Source organism: Danio rerio, chromosome 16 (genome assembly GCF_049306965.1).
Source record: "Danio rerio strain Tuebingen ecotype United States chromosome 16, GRCz12tu, whole genome shotgun sequence".
Classification (NCBI taxonomy): domain Eukaryota; kingdom Metazoa; phylum Chordata; class Actinopteri; order Cypriniformes; family Danionidae; genus Danio; species Danio rerio.
In genome coordinates, this window is record NC_133191.1 from 14,659,088 (window position 1) to 14,673,569 (window position 14,482).

The window sequence follows — 14,482 nt, forward strand, 5'->3', positions numbered from 1 at the left end:
AGAGCCGGGTGGAGCTGAGCAGAGACACTGAAAATAGAGCAGTGCCAATTATGGTCAGTTTAAGTGGAGATCTGATATTCAGACATACACTCTGCTGCTCGCTGGTTTTCTTAGGTGGGGTTGTAGGTTTTTCCAGCCTGCATAAGGGGTCAGGATTAATTATGGTAGGAATGTATATTTGTACTCACAGCGATGGCATATCTGGTGATGTTACGCTTCTCACATTCAATCAGGGCCTCGGGAAGGTCTTCGCCATCGTGGGACTCTCCATCGGTCACCACTATCATCACTTTAGTGGCCCCTTCCCTCGCTCCTCTGTCAGGACTGAAGGCCTCCGTGCTAAACGTGAATGAGGAAAAAGACAAAAACAAAAGAAAAAGTTAATAAAGTCAGCGAGATTTGTTGTTAAAGAAGTTAAAGACACATTAAAGCAATATGTATTATTTATTACATATGCAGTTGAAGCCAGAATTATTAGCCCCCCTTTGAATTCTTTTTTCTTTTTTAAATATTTCCCAAAAGATGTTTAACAGAGCAAGGTAAACTTTTACAGTACATCTGATAATATAAAATATAAATAATTTTTCTTCTGGAGAAAGTCTTATTTGTTTTATTTCAGCTAGAATAAAAGCAATTTTTAATTTTTTAAAAACCATTTTAAGGTCAATATTATTAGACCCTTTAAGCTATATATTTTTTCAATAGTCTACAGAACAAACCATCAATATACAATAACTGGCCTAATTACCCTAACCTCCCTAGTTAACTGAATTAACCTAGGTAAGTCTTTAAATGTCACTTTAAGCTGTATAGAAGTGTCTAGTCAATATATATATAAATATATATATATATATATATATATATATATATATATATATATTTATATATATATAAATATATATATATATATATATATATACACACACACATATATATATATATATATATATATATATATATATATATATATATATATATATATATATATATATATATATATATATATATATATATACATATATATACATATATATATATATATATATATATATATATATATATATATATATATATATATATATCTGTCTGTCTGTCTATCTATCTATCTATCTATCTATCTATCTATCTATCTATCTATCTATCTATCTATCTATCTATCTATCTATCTATCTATCTATCTATCTATCTATCTATCTATCTATCTATCTATCTATCTATCTATCGATGTTATCTATCTATCTAAACGATGTTAAACAGAGCAAGGAAATCTTCACAGTATGTCTGATAATATTTTTTCTTCTGGAGAAAGCTTTATTTGTTTTGTATCGGCTAGAATAAAAGCAGTTTTTAATTTTTTTAAAAACCATTTTAGGGACAAAATTATTAGCCCCTTTAAGCTATTTTTTTTCGATTGTCTACAGAACAAACTATAATGTTTAGAAATGTGTTGAAAAAACAAAATTGGGGGAAAAAATAAACAGGGGGCGAATAATTAAGGGTGGGGGGGTTGAAGTATATTTAGTTAAGCCAAATATTTTCACTTCAGTTATTGAACGGTTATTTTACTTATCCTTACTATACAGTTTTATAAAACTTTTTTTTTTACTGAAAAATTTTGGCAACCACAGTTGTCGATACTTTTCTGTAAATTTTATGGATTTCTTTTAACAGTGTGCCTTAAAATGTGCAGATTTGTGTGTAATTTTGACATAATTTCAACTGAAATGGGGTGATATAAAGTAGCCACCTCCCATTTTAAAAAACAGCCATATCAACCTTATTCTGTGATGTGGAATTGTGCTTATTTTTTGCAATTATTTCAGAACTTCTGATCATACTACTTCCATACAAACAAGTGTGTTCATGACTACACATAAAAAAGTATATTGATATATTAAGAAAATATCAGTTTTCAACATCAAGCAGCATAACGAGCTGTTTTTAACCTATAAAAATCAGTAGAAGTGAATAAGACTGGAAGTCTCGAGCCACATAAATTTAATACCCCCTCGTACCTATAGAATAAGGACTATAGAGGTTTTTTATTTTACAGATTTGCTAAATCTCATTAGACTCGTGACAGCCATATTAACAACCCTGAGACTACTGAGTCATTCCTATGAGTATTAAACATGCAGGAGGTCAGATTAACCCTGTTTTGGCTACTGTTTATTATTATATAACATTTGTAACTGTTTAGGCCCACCTACAGTATAAATGCTTTTTTGCAAGTGAGTAAGTGACTGATTTCAACTGCAGCTTTTGCGTCTCGAAGGGAGCAGGATGCATCAGATATTAGAGAGCATTTGAATGGTCACAAGATTTGATGGGAAGTATGTGGTGATGTCGATCCATTTTGGTTTAACCCAGCAGGCACAGGACGTCAGCACGATTGACGTTGTACCCCAATGTTCTGGGGATGTGGCATTTTGTTTGGAAATTAAAATCGGATTGAGGTCAAAACATCAGGCCGATGTCAATGTCCAACATCCAACCTAAAATCAACCAAATATCAATATCTAATGATATTACAGCTTGGTGTTGTTTGGACAACACCACTATGACGTCTATCAGACATTGGATTGCCATACCTGATAAAATAAATGTCAGTATTTGACGTAAATATGACATTGGTTTAAGATGTTGGCTCAACGTTAGATTTTGGTCAATTTCCATACCAACCTAAAATCAACCAACTATCAATGAAAAAATAATAATTGGACCTCAAAATAACATTATCCTTAGACGTAGGCTAGACATTAAATTTTGTTAACTTGACGTCACAACACAAATCTAACCTAATATTAATGGGAATTGCTGGGAAGTGACAAACTGCAAGCTTTGAGTATACTTATATCTTAAGGAACTGTAGCTTAAAGATAACCTCAAGACTAGCATTTTAATACTAACACCTAAGCATTTTATTCAGATTTCAGAGGGAGTTTAAGTTTTAACTTTAAGTCATGTACAGCACCCCTTAATATGCAAAAGTGGTCCTTATAACCACCCAACCCCTCTCCATCCTTTTACAAAATAAAATCTTATAAATAAATTCGAATATTTTCAAGATACTTCAATATACTTTTCTTATTAGAATTCACACAAACACAAAGTGACCCTAATAATGTTTGCGTGTGAAGCAGCCGTTATGCAACAGGTTTCTGTGCTGTTTGTGCGAGAGTGACCATTTTTCAAGATGTAAGTTTCGTGGCACAGCCAGCGTTAGTTAACTTAGTGATTTTCAGGCGGTCGTCCAAACTCTAGCTAAATATAACTGTGTGGCTACCCGCAGGAGTGCAGAGTTTAAAAACAACCAGCAGCCTTCCGCCTAATTGCATCCAGTAAAAGGAGAGAAGAGAAGAGAAGAGAAGAGAAGAGAAGAGAAGAGAAGAGAAGAGAAGAGAAGAGAAGAGAAGAGAAGAGAAGAGAAGAGGAAAAACAACATGTAATGAGAAGACCAAGCAAGAATAGAGAGAAGAGAGAAGTAGGAAAAGCATTTTTTGCAGTGTAGTAGGTAGGGGGTCTAACCTGCAGGTAGATGGTTTGGACTTAAGAGTAAGACTACATATTTCAGTTACTGAGGGTAGAACACATTCTGAGAATGAATGAGAAGGGGGGAATATGACTTGGTTAGATGGATTCAAAACAGAAGTGGACAGAATTTGCTGATAAATGTGTTCAATGTTTGAAGAGAAAAATGAAGCTAAGTTGTTACAGAAATCCACAGTATATAGGTTTGGAGGAAGTGAGATGGAGGGTTTTGTAATGTTAGTGAAGAAGGAAAAGAGGGCTTTAGAATCACCTTCATTTCAACTGATTAAACTGGAATAGTATGTAGATTTAGGTGCAGAAATACGGTCTTTATAGTAATGAATGTGACTTGCATACATGTCCTTGTGTACAGTGAGATTGGTTTTCCTGTAGAGTCTTTCAAGCTGACGTCCTTTTGATTTGAATTGTCTAAGAGCAGGAGTGAACCAATGTGCAGACAGAGTAAATGAAACAGTCCTGGTTTTTAGTGGAGCATAATTATTTAGGAGGTTATAAAGATTATTGTTGTAGTGAGAGAGCAGTTCATCTGGTGTATAGACACAGTCAGTACTGGGAAGGCTGTTGATATCAGAAGATAGGAAAAAGGAGAAAAGGAGAGAAAACAATATGTGATGAGAGTAGAGGAAAAAATGTGATGAGAAATAAAAATAGAGATAGAGATGAGATGAGATTTGAGGAGAGAAGAAAGCAGGAGGAAAATTCACTGTTAACCCTTTCTGTAGATTATGCAGTAAATAACTGTAAAATAGCCAGTGTTTTGCTGTAATAAAAGGAAACAGTATTTTACGGTAAAAGGAGTAGGATTTGAAAATGTGCAGTGCAAAGAAAAAATTACAGTAATTTACTTTATGTACTCATTACAGGTAGTAACTGTGAAAATAAATGGTAAATTACTGCTCAACCATTATTACCCCATCTACTCGGATGATTTTTGCTGCTATTTATAGAGAAGTGCATTTATATTAAGGCAGAAAACAATGATTTAGGCATTGACACACACTTCCACAGCATGTATATAAATAGTTGAAGTCAGAATTATTAGCCCCCTTTGCATTTTTTTTTTCTTATTTAAAAATTTCCCAAATGATGTTTAACACAGCAAGGAAGTTTTCACAGTATGTCTGATAATATATATTTTTAATTTGTTTTATTTAGGCTAAAATAAAAGCAGTTTTTAAGTTTTTATGAACCATTTTAAGGTCAAATTTTTTAGCCTCTTTAAGGTAATTTTTTTTAGATAGTTTACAGAACAAACCATCGTTATACAATAACTTGTCTAATTACCCAAACCTGCCTAGTTAACCTAATTAACCTATTTAAATCTTTAAATGTCACTTTGAGCTGTATAGAAGTGTGTTAAAAATATCTAGTGAAATATTATTTACTGCCATCATGGCAAAGATAAAATAAATCAGATATTAGAAATTAGTTCTTAAATTTATTATGTTTAGAAAAGTGTGTGTGTGTGTGTGTGTGTGTGTGTGTGTGTGTGTGTGTGTGTGTGTGTGTGTGTGTGTGTGTGTGTGTGTGTGTGTGTGTGTGTGTAGGTGTGATAAGCTGAATTTCACTGCAGCCACTGCACACTGTTGCCAGTTAGTAACTGTAATGGTTCAGTTTTTACACTATTACAGTGACTAACAGGCAACAGTGTTGCCAGTATTCTACTGTAAAAAAGCCCGGTAAGGGCTAACAGTGTAGATGAAATGTGATGGAAAAAAAAATATTATGTGATGACAGGAAAGGAGAAAGCAGGAGGAAACATTAGGACATGAAATGAAATGAAAAATAGGAGGAAACAAGGTGAGATGTGATGAGAAAAAAAACAATATGTGACAAGGAGAAAGCAGAAGGAAACGAGAGGATCTCATCCAGGATTAGATGAGACAAATTGAGACCAGATGAGAAAAAATATGTAATGAGACAAGAGGAGGAAGCAGGAGAAGATGAGAGGACATGGAGAGAAGACAGACGGGAGAAGAATACTAGATGAATAAGAGAAGAAGAGAGGAATGAAGAAGAATGGAGAACACAGACGTTTGAGAAGAAGAAATATGAAAAGGAAAGATTATACAAGTGTAAGGTTGGATTTTACTCAAACATAAATGTGTCCTGCAATAAAACAAATTTGGAGAAGAGGATGCAAGAAAGTGTTCAGAACACCAATCTCACTCTCCTCCCTGATGAACTTAGACCTATACCTTTCTGATTTTGCAAAGTAAGGCGCAATCCCAATTCAACCCCATAGCCCTTCCCCCTACCCCTTGTTTTGCACGTTCACGAAAAGGGGTAGGGGTGTCCCAAATCTCTTAAGCTTGAAGGTGTAGGGCTTAGGGGAAAAGAAACAGAAACAGAGATTTTTTGAAACAGAGATTTTTCAGGACCAAACTTGAAACCAGAAGGTAAGAATATTTTCTAGAATACACCATCTACAACTGCACCCGGAAGTAAGGAGATCCACAATTTAGTATTTCTTTAGTCATTATTATGAATTTTAATAACAAACAAGATCTTTTTTGAAGATAAATACCAAAAAATAGTACAACTGAAATAACTACAGCAGTCACGATCGTCTGATCTAATATGAAGCAAGAGCTTGTGATGACATATGATGGTGTGTGCAGGTGCTGTCCCATTCCTTATGCCGAGTTCAGACTGCATAATTTTCAAAGTAGTCGTGTCACAGATGTTTTCACACTGCATGACTATCTGGGCTTGTGTTTCGTCGCTGCTTTGTTTACATTGCAAGATGGATCGGCGACAGGGACATTCACATTGCATGACTTTACTATAGGAAGAATCGCCGACAACTTCGTCCAAACTACGTCTCACAGCCAAAAACACGTAGTATATCTTTTAGTATTAACTACATAATGAGAAAGAAGCCTTTAATAGGGTAGAAAATGTACATATTTGCTCACCTGGGTTTAAAGGAAATTAGCCATTTCTCCTCAACGTTGATAATAAACTAATTTCTTTCTGTATTAAACAGCAAACAGACACAGTTGCTCCTGAGTCCTGTCAAACCTCCCCTAGTTTTCCTCCATTTCGTGGGTCCAAATAAACCGAAAAAGAGCGCTTTTAACTTCTCCCCCAGCCTCCCACTGGCCTGCAGCAGGTATACACACACGCACACACACAAGTGAAAGCTGCTCTCTCATTGGCTGTAGGCGATCGCTGATGTTATTTTCAGTCAAAACTCAATTCACACGGCATGATTTGAGTCGCCGACAGCTCCAGATATTTAGCATGCCAAATATCTCACAGGCATCGGCGACTTATCGGCGATTCTCTCAGATCACGTCTTTGAAACTTCATACTGTGTGATTGTCACTCACGTGCACGAGCAGCGATTTGCCTGTGATTTCAGGCATTTGTCGGCGATTTCTCAAAACCTGTCGGCGAGCCAAAATCGGGGATAAAATCACGCAGTCTGAACTAGGCATTAGGAGTAAACTTTGAAGCCTTTCCCCTTCACACTGTTTCAAGGGCCAAGGGGAGGGGGAAGGGGTAGAGGTACAAAAATAGAATTGGGATTGGGCCTAAGTATAATCATTAAGGTGTGACTGGTAAACTGGCAAAGTTTCTTTTCACCTAATGGAGGAAACCCTGAATAAAGATCTTCTGATAAACTTTGTTTCAATCCAAACTAATGGGCAACTCTTTTTAGTTAAGTCAACTCTGAAAACAGAGACAGATATTTGGGTGCTAAATATTTATGTCTGTTTTCAAGATGTTTATGGCTATTTAAAGAGATTTGGCAAACCCCTTAGGAAGGATTCTGTAGCCAGACTTCCCGCACAACCTCTGCGTGTCTCTTCTATTGCCAGGTGAGCTGACTTTGTGAAATAATTTTGTATTTGTTCTTGTGTTTATATGTTATGCTGATCAGTTGTGTTTTTTGTATTAATTTTTTAATTTATTTTAAGTAATTGCTTTTACCTGCCTCCAAAAATAAATGATAACCTTTTTGATTAAATCTGGAATTCATTGTATCCAGTAGATTAAGTGGAATCTGCAATACCATTAAAGATCTTTTAATCATTTAATCACTGATATTAGCAAGTTGTATGGAAATACTGTAACTATTTGAGTATCAGTTAACCCTACATCCTCTGACTAACTTCAGAGTGTCGAGATAATGTCTGTGAGAAAAAATGCAATACCGGGGCATGAAACACTAAGTGGCGTCTGGTCCCTCATGAACATGCAATTAAAAATATAGGACCCACGAAAATATCTGCTAACATGATCAGCTAAAAACATAAATTGAAGTCAAGAGGGGTCTGGCTGCAGACTCGGTGCAGATGCTATCTGAGCTGCATCCAATGCTTTTTAATGAGCTCACCTAACCCTCCCCGTCCCCTAACCCTACCCCTCTCTGAGCGATGCAATCTCAGCTTGCATCATAAAGGCTGCATCCAGATACTATTGTTGGAGTCAGATAAAACTATGTGTAAATAATTCAAATAACTCTTTCCAGAAGCGCCCAAAAAGACATACATGCAGAACTCCTTCAACTGTGTCACTGGATTCTATCGTTGGACCAGTTTGTGGAGTCTTACACAAGACTAAATGAGAGGAGATGAGACAAGAAGAGAAGAGAAAAGGAGTTGAGAGCAGAGAAGAAGAGAGGATATGAGAGCTGAGGAGAGGAGGAAAGAAATGAGGGCACACAAAAAGAGAGGACTGAACAGGAGATAAGGAAAATAAATAAATGGAGATGAGAGAAGAAGAGAAAAGACAAAGTGAGTGGGGGAGATGTGAGGAAAATAGAGGAGTGAAGACAAGATGAGGGGTGAAAAGAAAGAGGAGCCAAAAAAATAGTTTTGAAAATACTATCTTAAACAGAACTGGTGGTATTCTAAAAAAGAGCAAAGGTTTTGATGTGGTCCGTAAAAGACCAGAGGGCAGGTTTTAATGGCAGATGAAAAATGTTTGTTGCATGGAGATGGTTATATACAAGATGTTTTGAGGAAAAGAAATCTTGAAAACGTTTTTGCATGTGACAAAGAAACATCACTTGTTACACAGATGTCTTAGAATGGGATTTCAAGATTCAAGACTTACAGAATTCCATAGCAAGCACAAGTACTTGTGAATAAGAAGTGTGCTAACACTTTTTAAAAAGTGATTTAGTTAATGATTAATTGACTTTACTAAAGTGGATAACCCTGTTGCCTTGTAATTAAGTGAACAAATTATGTGCATAATTAAAAAAGTTAAATCAATGAGTTTACTGACTTTTTTCAAAGTAACTAATCACTTTTACAGTGTACTAGTAAGAAAAAGGTTTAATACCTCTAAATAAATTAAAAACAAAATTATATTCTGTTCATAATGGTTAGTAGACTATAATACTTAGTAGACTCTAATAAACATAATCAAGAAACCAACAGAACAAGAAAGAAAGAAAGAAAGAAAGAAAGAAAGAAAGAAAGAAAGAAAGAACAAAAAACAAACAAAAGAAAGAAAGAACAAGGAAAGAGCAAAAGAAAGAACAAAAGAGTGAACAAAAGAAAAAACAAAAAAGAACAAAAGAAATAACAAAATACAAAATAAATAAAAACAAAGAACAAAAGAAATAAAGCAAGAAAGCAAGAAAACCAAGAACAAAAGAAAAAACATAAGAAAGAAAGAATAAAATGAAAGAACTAAAAAAGTAAGAAAGAAAGAAAGAAAGAAAGAAAGAAAGGAAGAAAGAAAGAAAGAAAGAAAGAAAGAAAAAATTAAAGAACAACAAAAAGAAAGAATGAAAGAACAAAAGAAAGAAAAAAGAAAGAAAAAAGATAGAAAGAAAAAAGAAAAACAAAAGAACAAAAAACAAATATGGACATTTTCAGTGGGACCACTGAATTACTGTTGAGCGAGCTCAGACAGGAAAGCACCAGCCTAATGCACTCCTCTGAGAGCCACACAACCATGACGATCAACCCCAGCTCCATCCTGAGATAAGAGATCTTCATGGGGCAAAGTTTGCTCTTCCCTGGATCCCAAGATGAAGCTGGAGTGAGAGAAATGAATCCCCTTTTCTCCGGATGGCCCATCTCAAGGACGCTTTGCGGCCCTTTTACCAGACTTAACGGTGCCCTGGGCATCATAGTTCTGCAGGGGGCTCGGCATTGCCACTTAGTCAGTGGAGTGGACAGCGACAGTAGAGTAGATCTTGGAGCTGCAAGTGTATGCCTGTGGCGAGAAGCAGCCAAGGTGGATGGGGCAGCGAGGAGAGCAGATTTCCGAGCCCGCTGATAGATAACCTCACTCATCGCATTGAACTGCTCCTTCACCACAAGAACTTCTGGGTAAGGTCCTCGTAGGTGTCGCCGAACAAGAAAGTGAGCTTTGTCAACGTCTCTCATATCTGCCAGGTTTAGCTAGAGGTGTTGCTCCTGGACCACTAGTGTGGCCATCGCCTTGCCCAGTGCACGAGCCGAGGATTTGGTGGTCAAGATATTATAATCGGTTGCCGTGCGGAGCTTATGCATCATAGGTGAAATAGCGTGCAGAGCGGATGCAGCCTGGCCCTTAGCTGTGTAGACTCTGGCTGTAAGAGACTCAGATGCTGACAGCAGGAGCGCACGAGGACAGGCAGATAAAGGAGCTCTCCATGCCTGCGTGAGCTCACTGTGTAAAGGGATGGGAGGCATGGAGGGTCTCGCCCTCTTCTTAGCCCCCACGTAACACCATCTAAGCGGTCCAGCCGCAATGCATGGGAACAAGCCATCTCCAGTCCTACGACCGAAGCAGCCTGGGATAACATGGCCAACATGTCTGATTCCAAATCTGAGACTATGCTGACAACCCCAGATAGTGGCAGGAGATTTGGATCTTCATCAGAGCAAGCCCATGAAGAGCAAGCCATTGCAGTGAGGGCAAGAACTGTCTGCGAGCACTGCCCAGTGCTCGTGCCTGTCATCCGGGGTGATCCATTGCATCCAGAAACGCACAGTCAGAACGACATCTTGAAAAAGACGCGCTGCTGCTCACTTAGGGATTTCTGCTCTTTTAGTGGAAACTGCTCTTTGAGTACACCAGCGAAAGCCTAGATTGACCGCCAGTGTCGCGTCTTCTTCCACACTTGTAAGTGATACTGCTTTTATTTTGTCAGATTTCAGGTCGGCAGAAGGATTCTTCAGTCTCGTGAGGGGCTCGGAAGCAAAATTCTAATGTCACTCTTTAGCCGCCAGCTGGTGTATCCCACTAATGGCTAATCGCTGACAGCTGAGCTCCACCAATGATTTTTCATTTATTGGCCCGTTTTCTTACCCTTCAGAGTGATTGGTTGCCTGCATTGTAGTTCCCATGAAGGGGAACAAAAGAACGAAAGAAAGAAAGGAAGGAAGAAAGAAAGAAAGAAAGAAAGAGCAGGGAAAGTGATTTGAGCAAATAAGCCTGTTAATTGGTGTTATTTAAAGGCTGCTGCTTTTTTATTGAGTGCTACATCTGGTTTTATGTGGCTTTTAACTCACACTCTTTCATTTTACTGTGTGTTTGAATTAATTACTATATTTAAATTCTCTCACGTTCGTGTTGGTGTGTGTGTGTGTGTGTGTGTGTGTGGATATGTACATGTGTGTTTGAACAGCTGCATGGACGAAAGCTAAGTCTACTGGTTGCTGACCACACCTGCGGCTCTGCTGAACCAGCTCTCTTCTCTGCATCAGCAAACCTGAATGTTATGACAACCTTCCTCACCTCACACAACTACTGCTATCACTTCATCTTCCGTGAGAGAGTGTGTCTGTCGCAGAGTGGAATGTCTTAAATGAGCCTTTAATAGTGTAGAAACAAAGACACACACCGCAAACATATAAACAATCCCTCCAAACAGTGAAAGCCCTGGAAGATCAAGCAAAAAAGTCCATGAAACCTACCAAACTTTTGTGGAGAAGACAGCGAAGGAGTGTTTCAGACTTGATTCTTGAACAGTTTGTTTTTCTTTTTATATACATTGTATGATGTCATAAGTCATAAGCTCTGTCATAAATCAGACTACATTGTTTGTGCTGTATGTTTTTGATTCACTAGCAAAAATTAGTTCACATGAGTCATTCTCTAAAGAATCAAACTGTTTGTACTATATGTTTTTGATTTACTATAATACAAATTGGTGGTTGGGACTATTCTGGAATCAGTCAACACTACTTACATGTACTGTTTTCAATTTACTAAAATCAATTAATTCATAAGAGTCATTTGCTCCTGAATCAAACTACACTGATCATACTTTTCTATGTATTTACTGTTTACTAAAGGAATCAGTTTGTAAGAATCATTTGTTCTGAAATTTGTCTACACTGGTTTTTCTAGGTCTGGGTTTCTGATGTGATGATAGTAGTTATATTAGATGTTGTTTATCCACTAAAAGTTTTATGCCAAAAGAGCCAAATCAGACAAACAAGCTGCACTGTTTCATACTAAATATTTATTTATATATATTTTTAAGACACAAAAATGTTTTATTTGTTCTAAAATAGACTATTCGGTCAAAAAAAGACAAGTAATCAGAATTTACAGGCCGAAAGTGCTCTAATTAGCTGTTTCTCAATTTCAAGAATAAAGAAAAAAGTCTTGCATTTTTGCAGAGGCTGGTCTTGCCAGTTTACCTTGGAAAACCGAACTTGGAAAACCGGCAGAACCCATATATAATGTACAAAATCCTTGTCATTAAAGATACTTTGTACAATGTAAATAAAACAGATTTGTTCATCCTTTGTTTCAGTGCCATAATTGTCTGGTTTGGACATGTATTATACAAATGACTATCCTTGTGCATGCGAATGTTCATTTAGAAAATCACAAATACATTAATAGAAGAATGAGTTTAAGAAAGAGCTAATGTGCGTAAGAAGTTCAAATGTGTGTATAAAAATGAAAAAAAATAAATAAAATAAATAAATACTCAATTACAAGTTAATGAGAGCCATTAGCCCCTTTCACACATACAGACCTTTCCGGAAAATTGCCGGCAATTTTCCGGAAAGGTTGTATGTGTGAACATGTCCTTTTTGAAAATACCGGTAAATTCGTTCTGGCTATTTTCCGGAAAGAGAAGTTGTAACATTACCGGCAATTTGCCGGAATGCTGCGCTGTGTGAATGCAGATGGAAGATTGCCGTAATAAGCGCGTGCACGTCTAGAACGTGCTGACGTGAAACGTCTGCTTAAGCCAATCACAACAGTCAGACGCATTTACGTCCGCGCGGTTTGTGAGAATAAAAGCCTTTGAATATTTTTCCAGACACATTTAGCTGCTAGAAGTTAGTCAGATCACGTTTATATGTTCTTCTTAATGCCAACTGTGTAAATAATCATCGATGAGATGCTTATGATAAGCCGTTGTTTGTTTACGTTCGTGTGCCTGTGAAACAGCCTGTGAGCGCCTGCACACGCACATATTATGAACATCTCGACATGCGAAAGTGATCCTGAGAAAGTTGTTCACAATATTGATCATCCACAGAGTTTGTAATTTAGTCAAATGTTTACAAATACAAGCGCAGCCGTTTAAAGCTCATTTGTGGTGAATGATGTCAGAATTTACCGGTATTTTGGAATGGATGTGTGAATGCTCTTTTCCGGAAAATTTCCGTAACGTCCTCGCCTGTATGAACAGCGCTTTTTGGAATATACCGGTAAAGTCGTTCCGGAAATTTTCCGGATATTTACCGGTATCACTGTGTGAAAGGGGCTATTGACTCCTGGGACATCAAGTGCTCAGGCCAGCAATTAATTTATCCAGGACACATCCAGGTTCTTTTATGCATCCTCTGTACTTGCGTTCTTGAGTATTGTAATTGTACTGCAGTGGTTGATGGCGATGTTAAATGAGAAAACTAGGACACCGAATCGCTTTATAATGCATTTTAAAGGGGACCTATTATGCCCCTTTTAACAAGAAATAAACTAATTCTCTGATGTTCCAAAAGTGTGTATGTGAGCTTAAGCTGAAAATACCCCACAAATACAGTTTTAAAACTCTTGGCTTTAAACAAAATTTTGGTGATTTTCTCTTTAAATTCAAATGTGATTGTGCTTTTAAAAGAGGGTTGAGCTGTAAACACCTGTGTGTCAGCATAGTGGCAGATTCAAAACTCTAATTACAGATGGCTGCTTAACTCTGGGCTGTCTATGATAATGAAGGACAGATTGTCAATAATGGATGGGGTCTTTTCCCCTCTGATAACATGTACAAAGGGATTTTTTTGAAGTGTAATTATAAAACCAGAATTGATTGATTGACTCGCTACACAACTGAGTTTAACCCTTTTATCAAAGTGATTTTTGCATAGTAGATCGCCCTTAAGAAACGGCCAAATGTTTTTTGTTATAGATTCAGGAACTGATTCTGAACTTTTGCAATTTTAACATGGTAATGCATTGCTCATATGGCTTTCACATCTTATCCCCCCCCCCCCCTTTTTTTTAACTCACATCCATCACATGATCCTATTTAAAAGCACCGCTTGACTTTAATTAGGCTGTATTGTTTAAATCTCATTTCTAGACAGCAGAAAGTTTCTCTACAGCAGTCCCTGAAAATATGAGACAAGTTTCATTTTGTGAGCCTTTGCTATTGTGGTCGGCAAGTGCCAGCTATGGTTAGTCTCTGGCATGTGTATGAATGTGTGTGTGTGTGTTGGAGGGATTCGTTATTGGGAAACCAATAAAAAAAGAAAAACAGAAGCAGACATTACAGAAAAGGAAAGAGTGTGCTTGGGACCCAGAAAGCAGCGAATATCTTGAGTCTCTTTAAACAAATCTATGCTCGTGCAAAGCGAGTCTCTGGGGAAGGAATTGAATTACAGATCTGAGGAGGCACCTTTGAAAGCATCAACATAAAAACAAAGGCACTATTGACCAGACAGACTCAACTATGCTACACTTTACATTATCTCTGGGTGAGGTGTGGGATCATGGAAAGGGCAGAAGG

General features: G+C 37.1%; 1 protein-coding gene across 2 annotated transcripts in view; it reads right to left on the bottom strand.

The window, feature by feature from the left end:
- itga10 (integrin, alpha 10) overlaps positions 1 to 14,482 on the bottom strand; it is a 77,162-nt gene that overhangs the window by 35,190 nt on the left and 27,490 nt on the right. For both annotated transcript variants that reach the window (XM_005157916.4, XM_003200156.6), the window contains exon 9: positions 189 to 339. In XM_005157916.4, the coding sequence (XP_005157973.2) occupies positions 189 to 339 (151 nt within the window). The remainder of the gene's footprint in view (positions 1 to 188; positions 340 to 14,482) is intronic.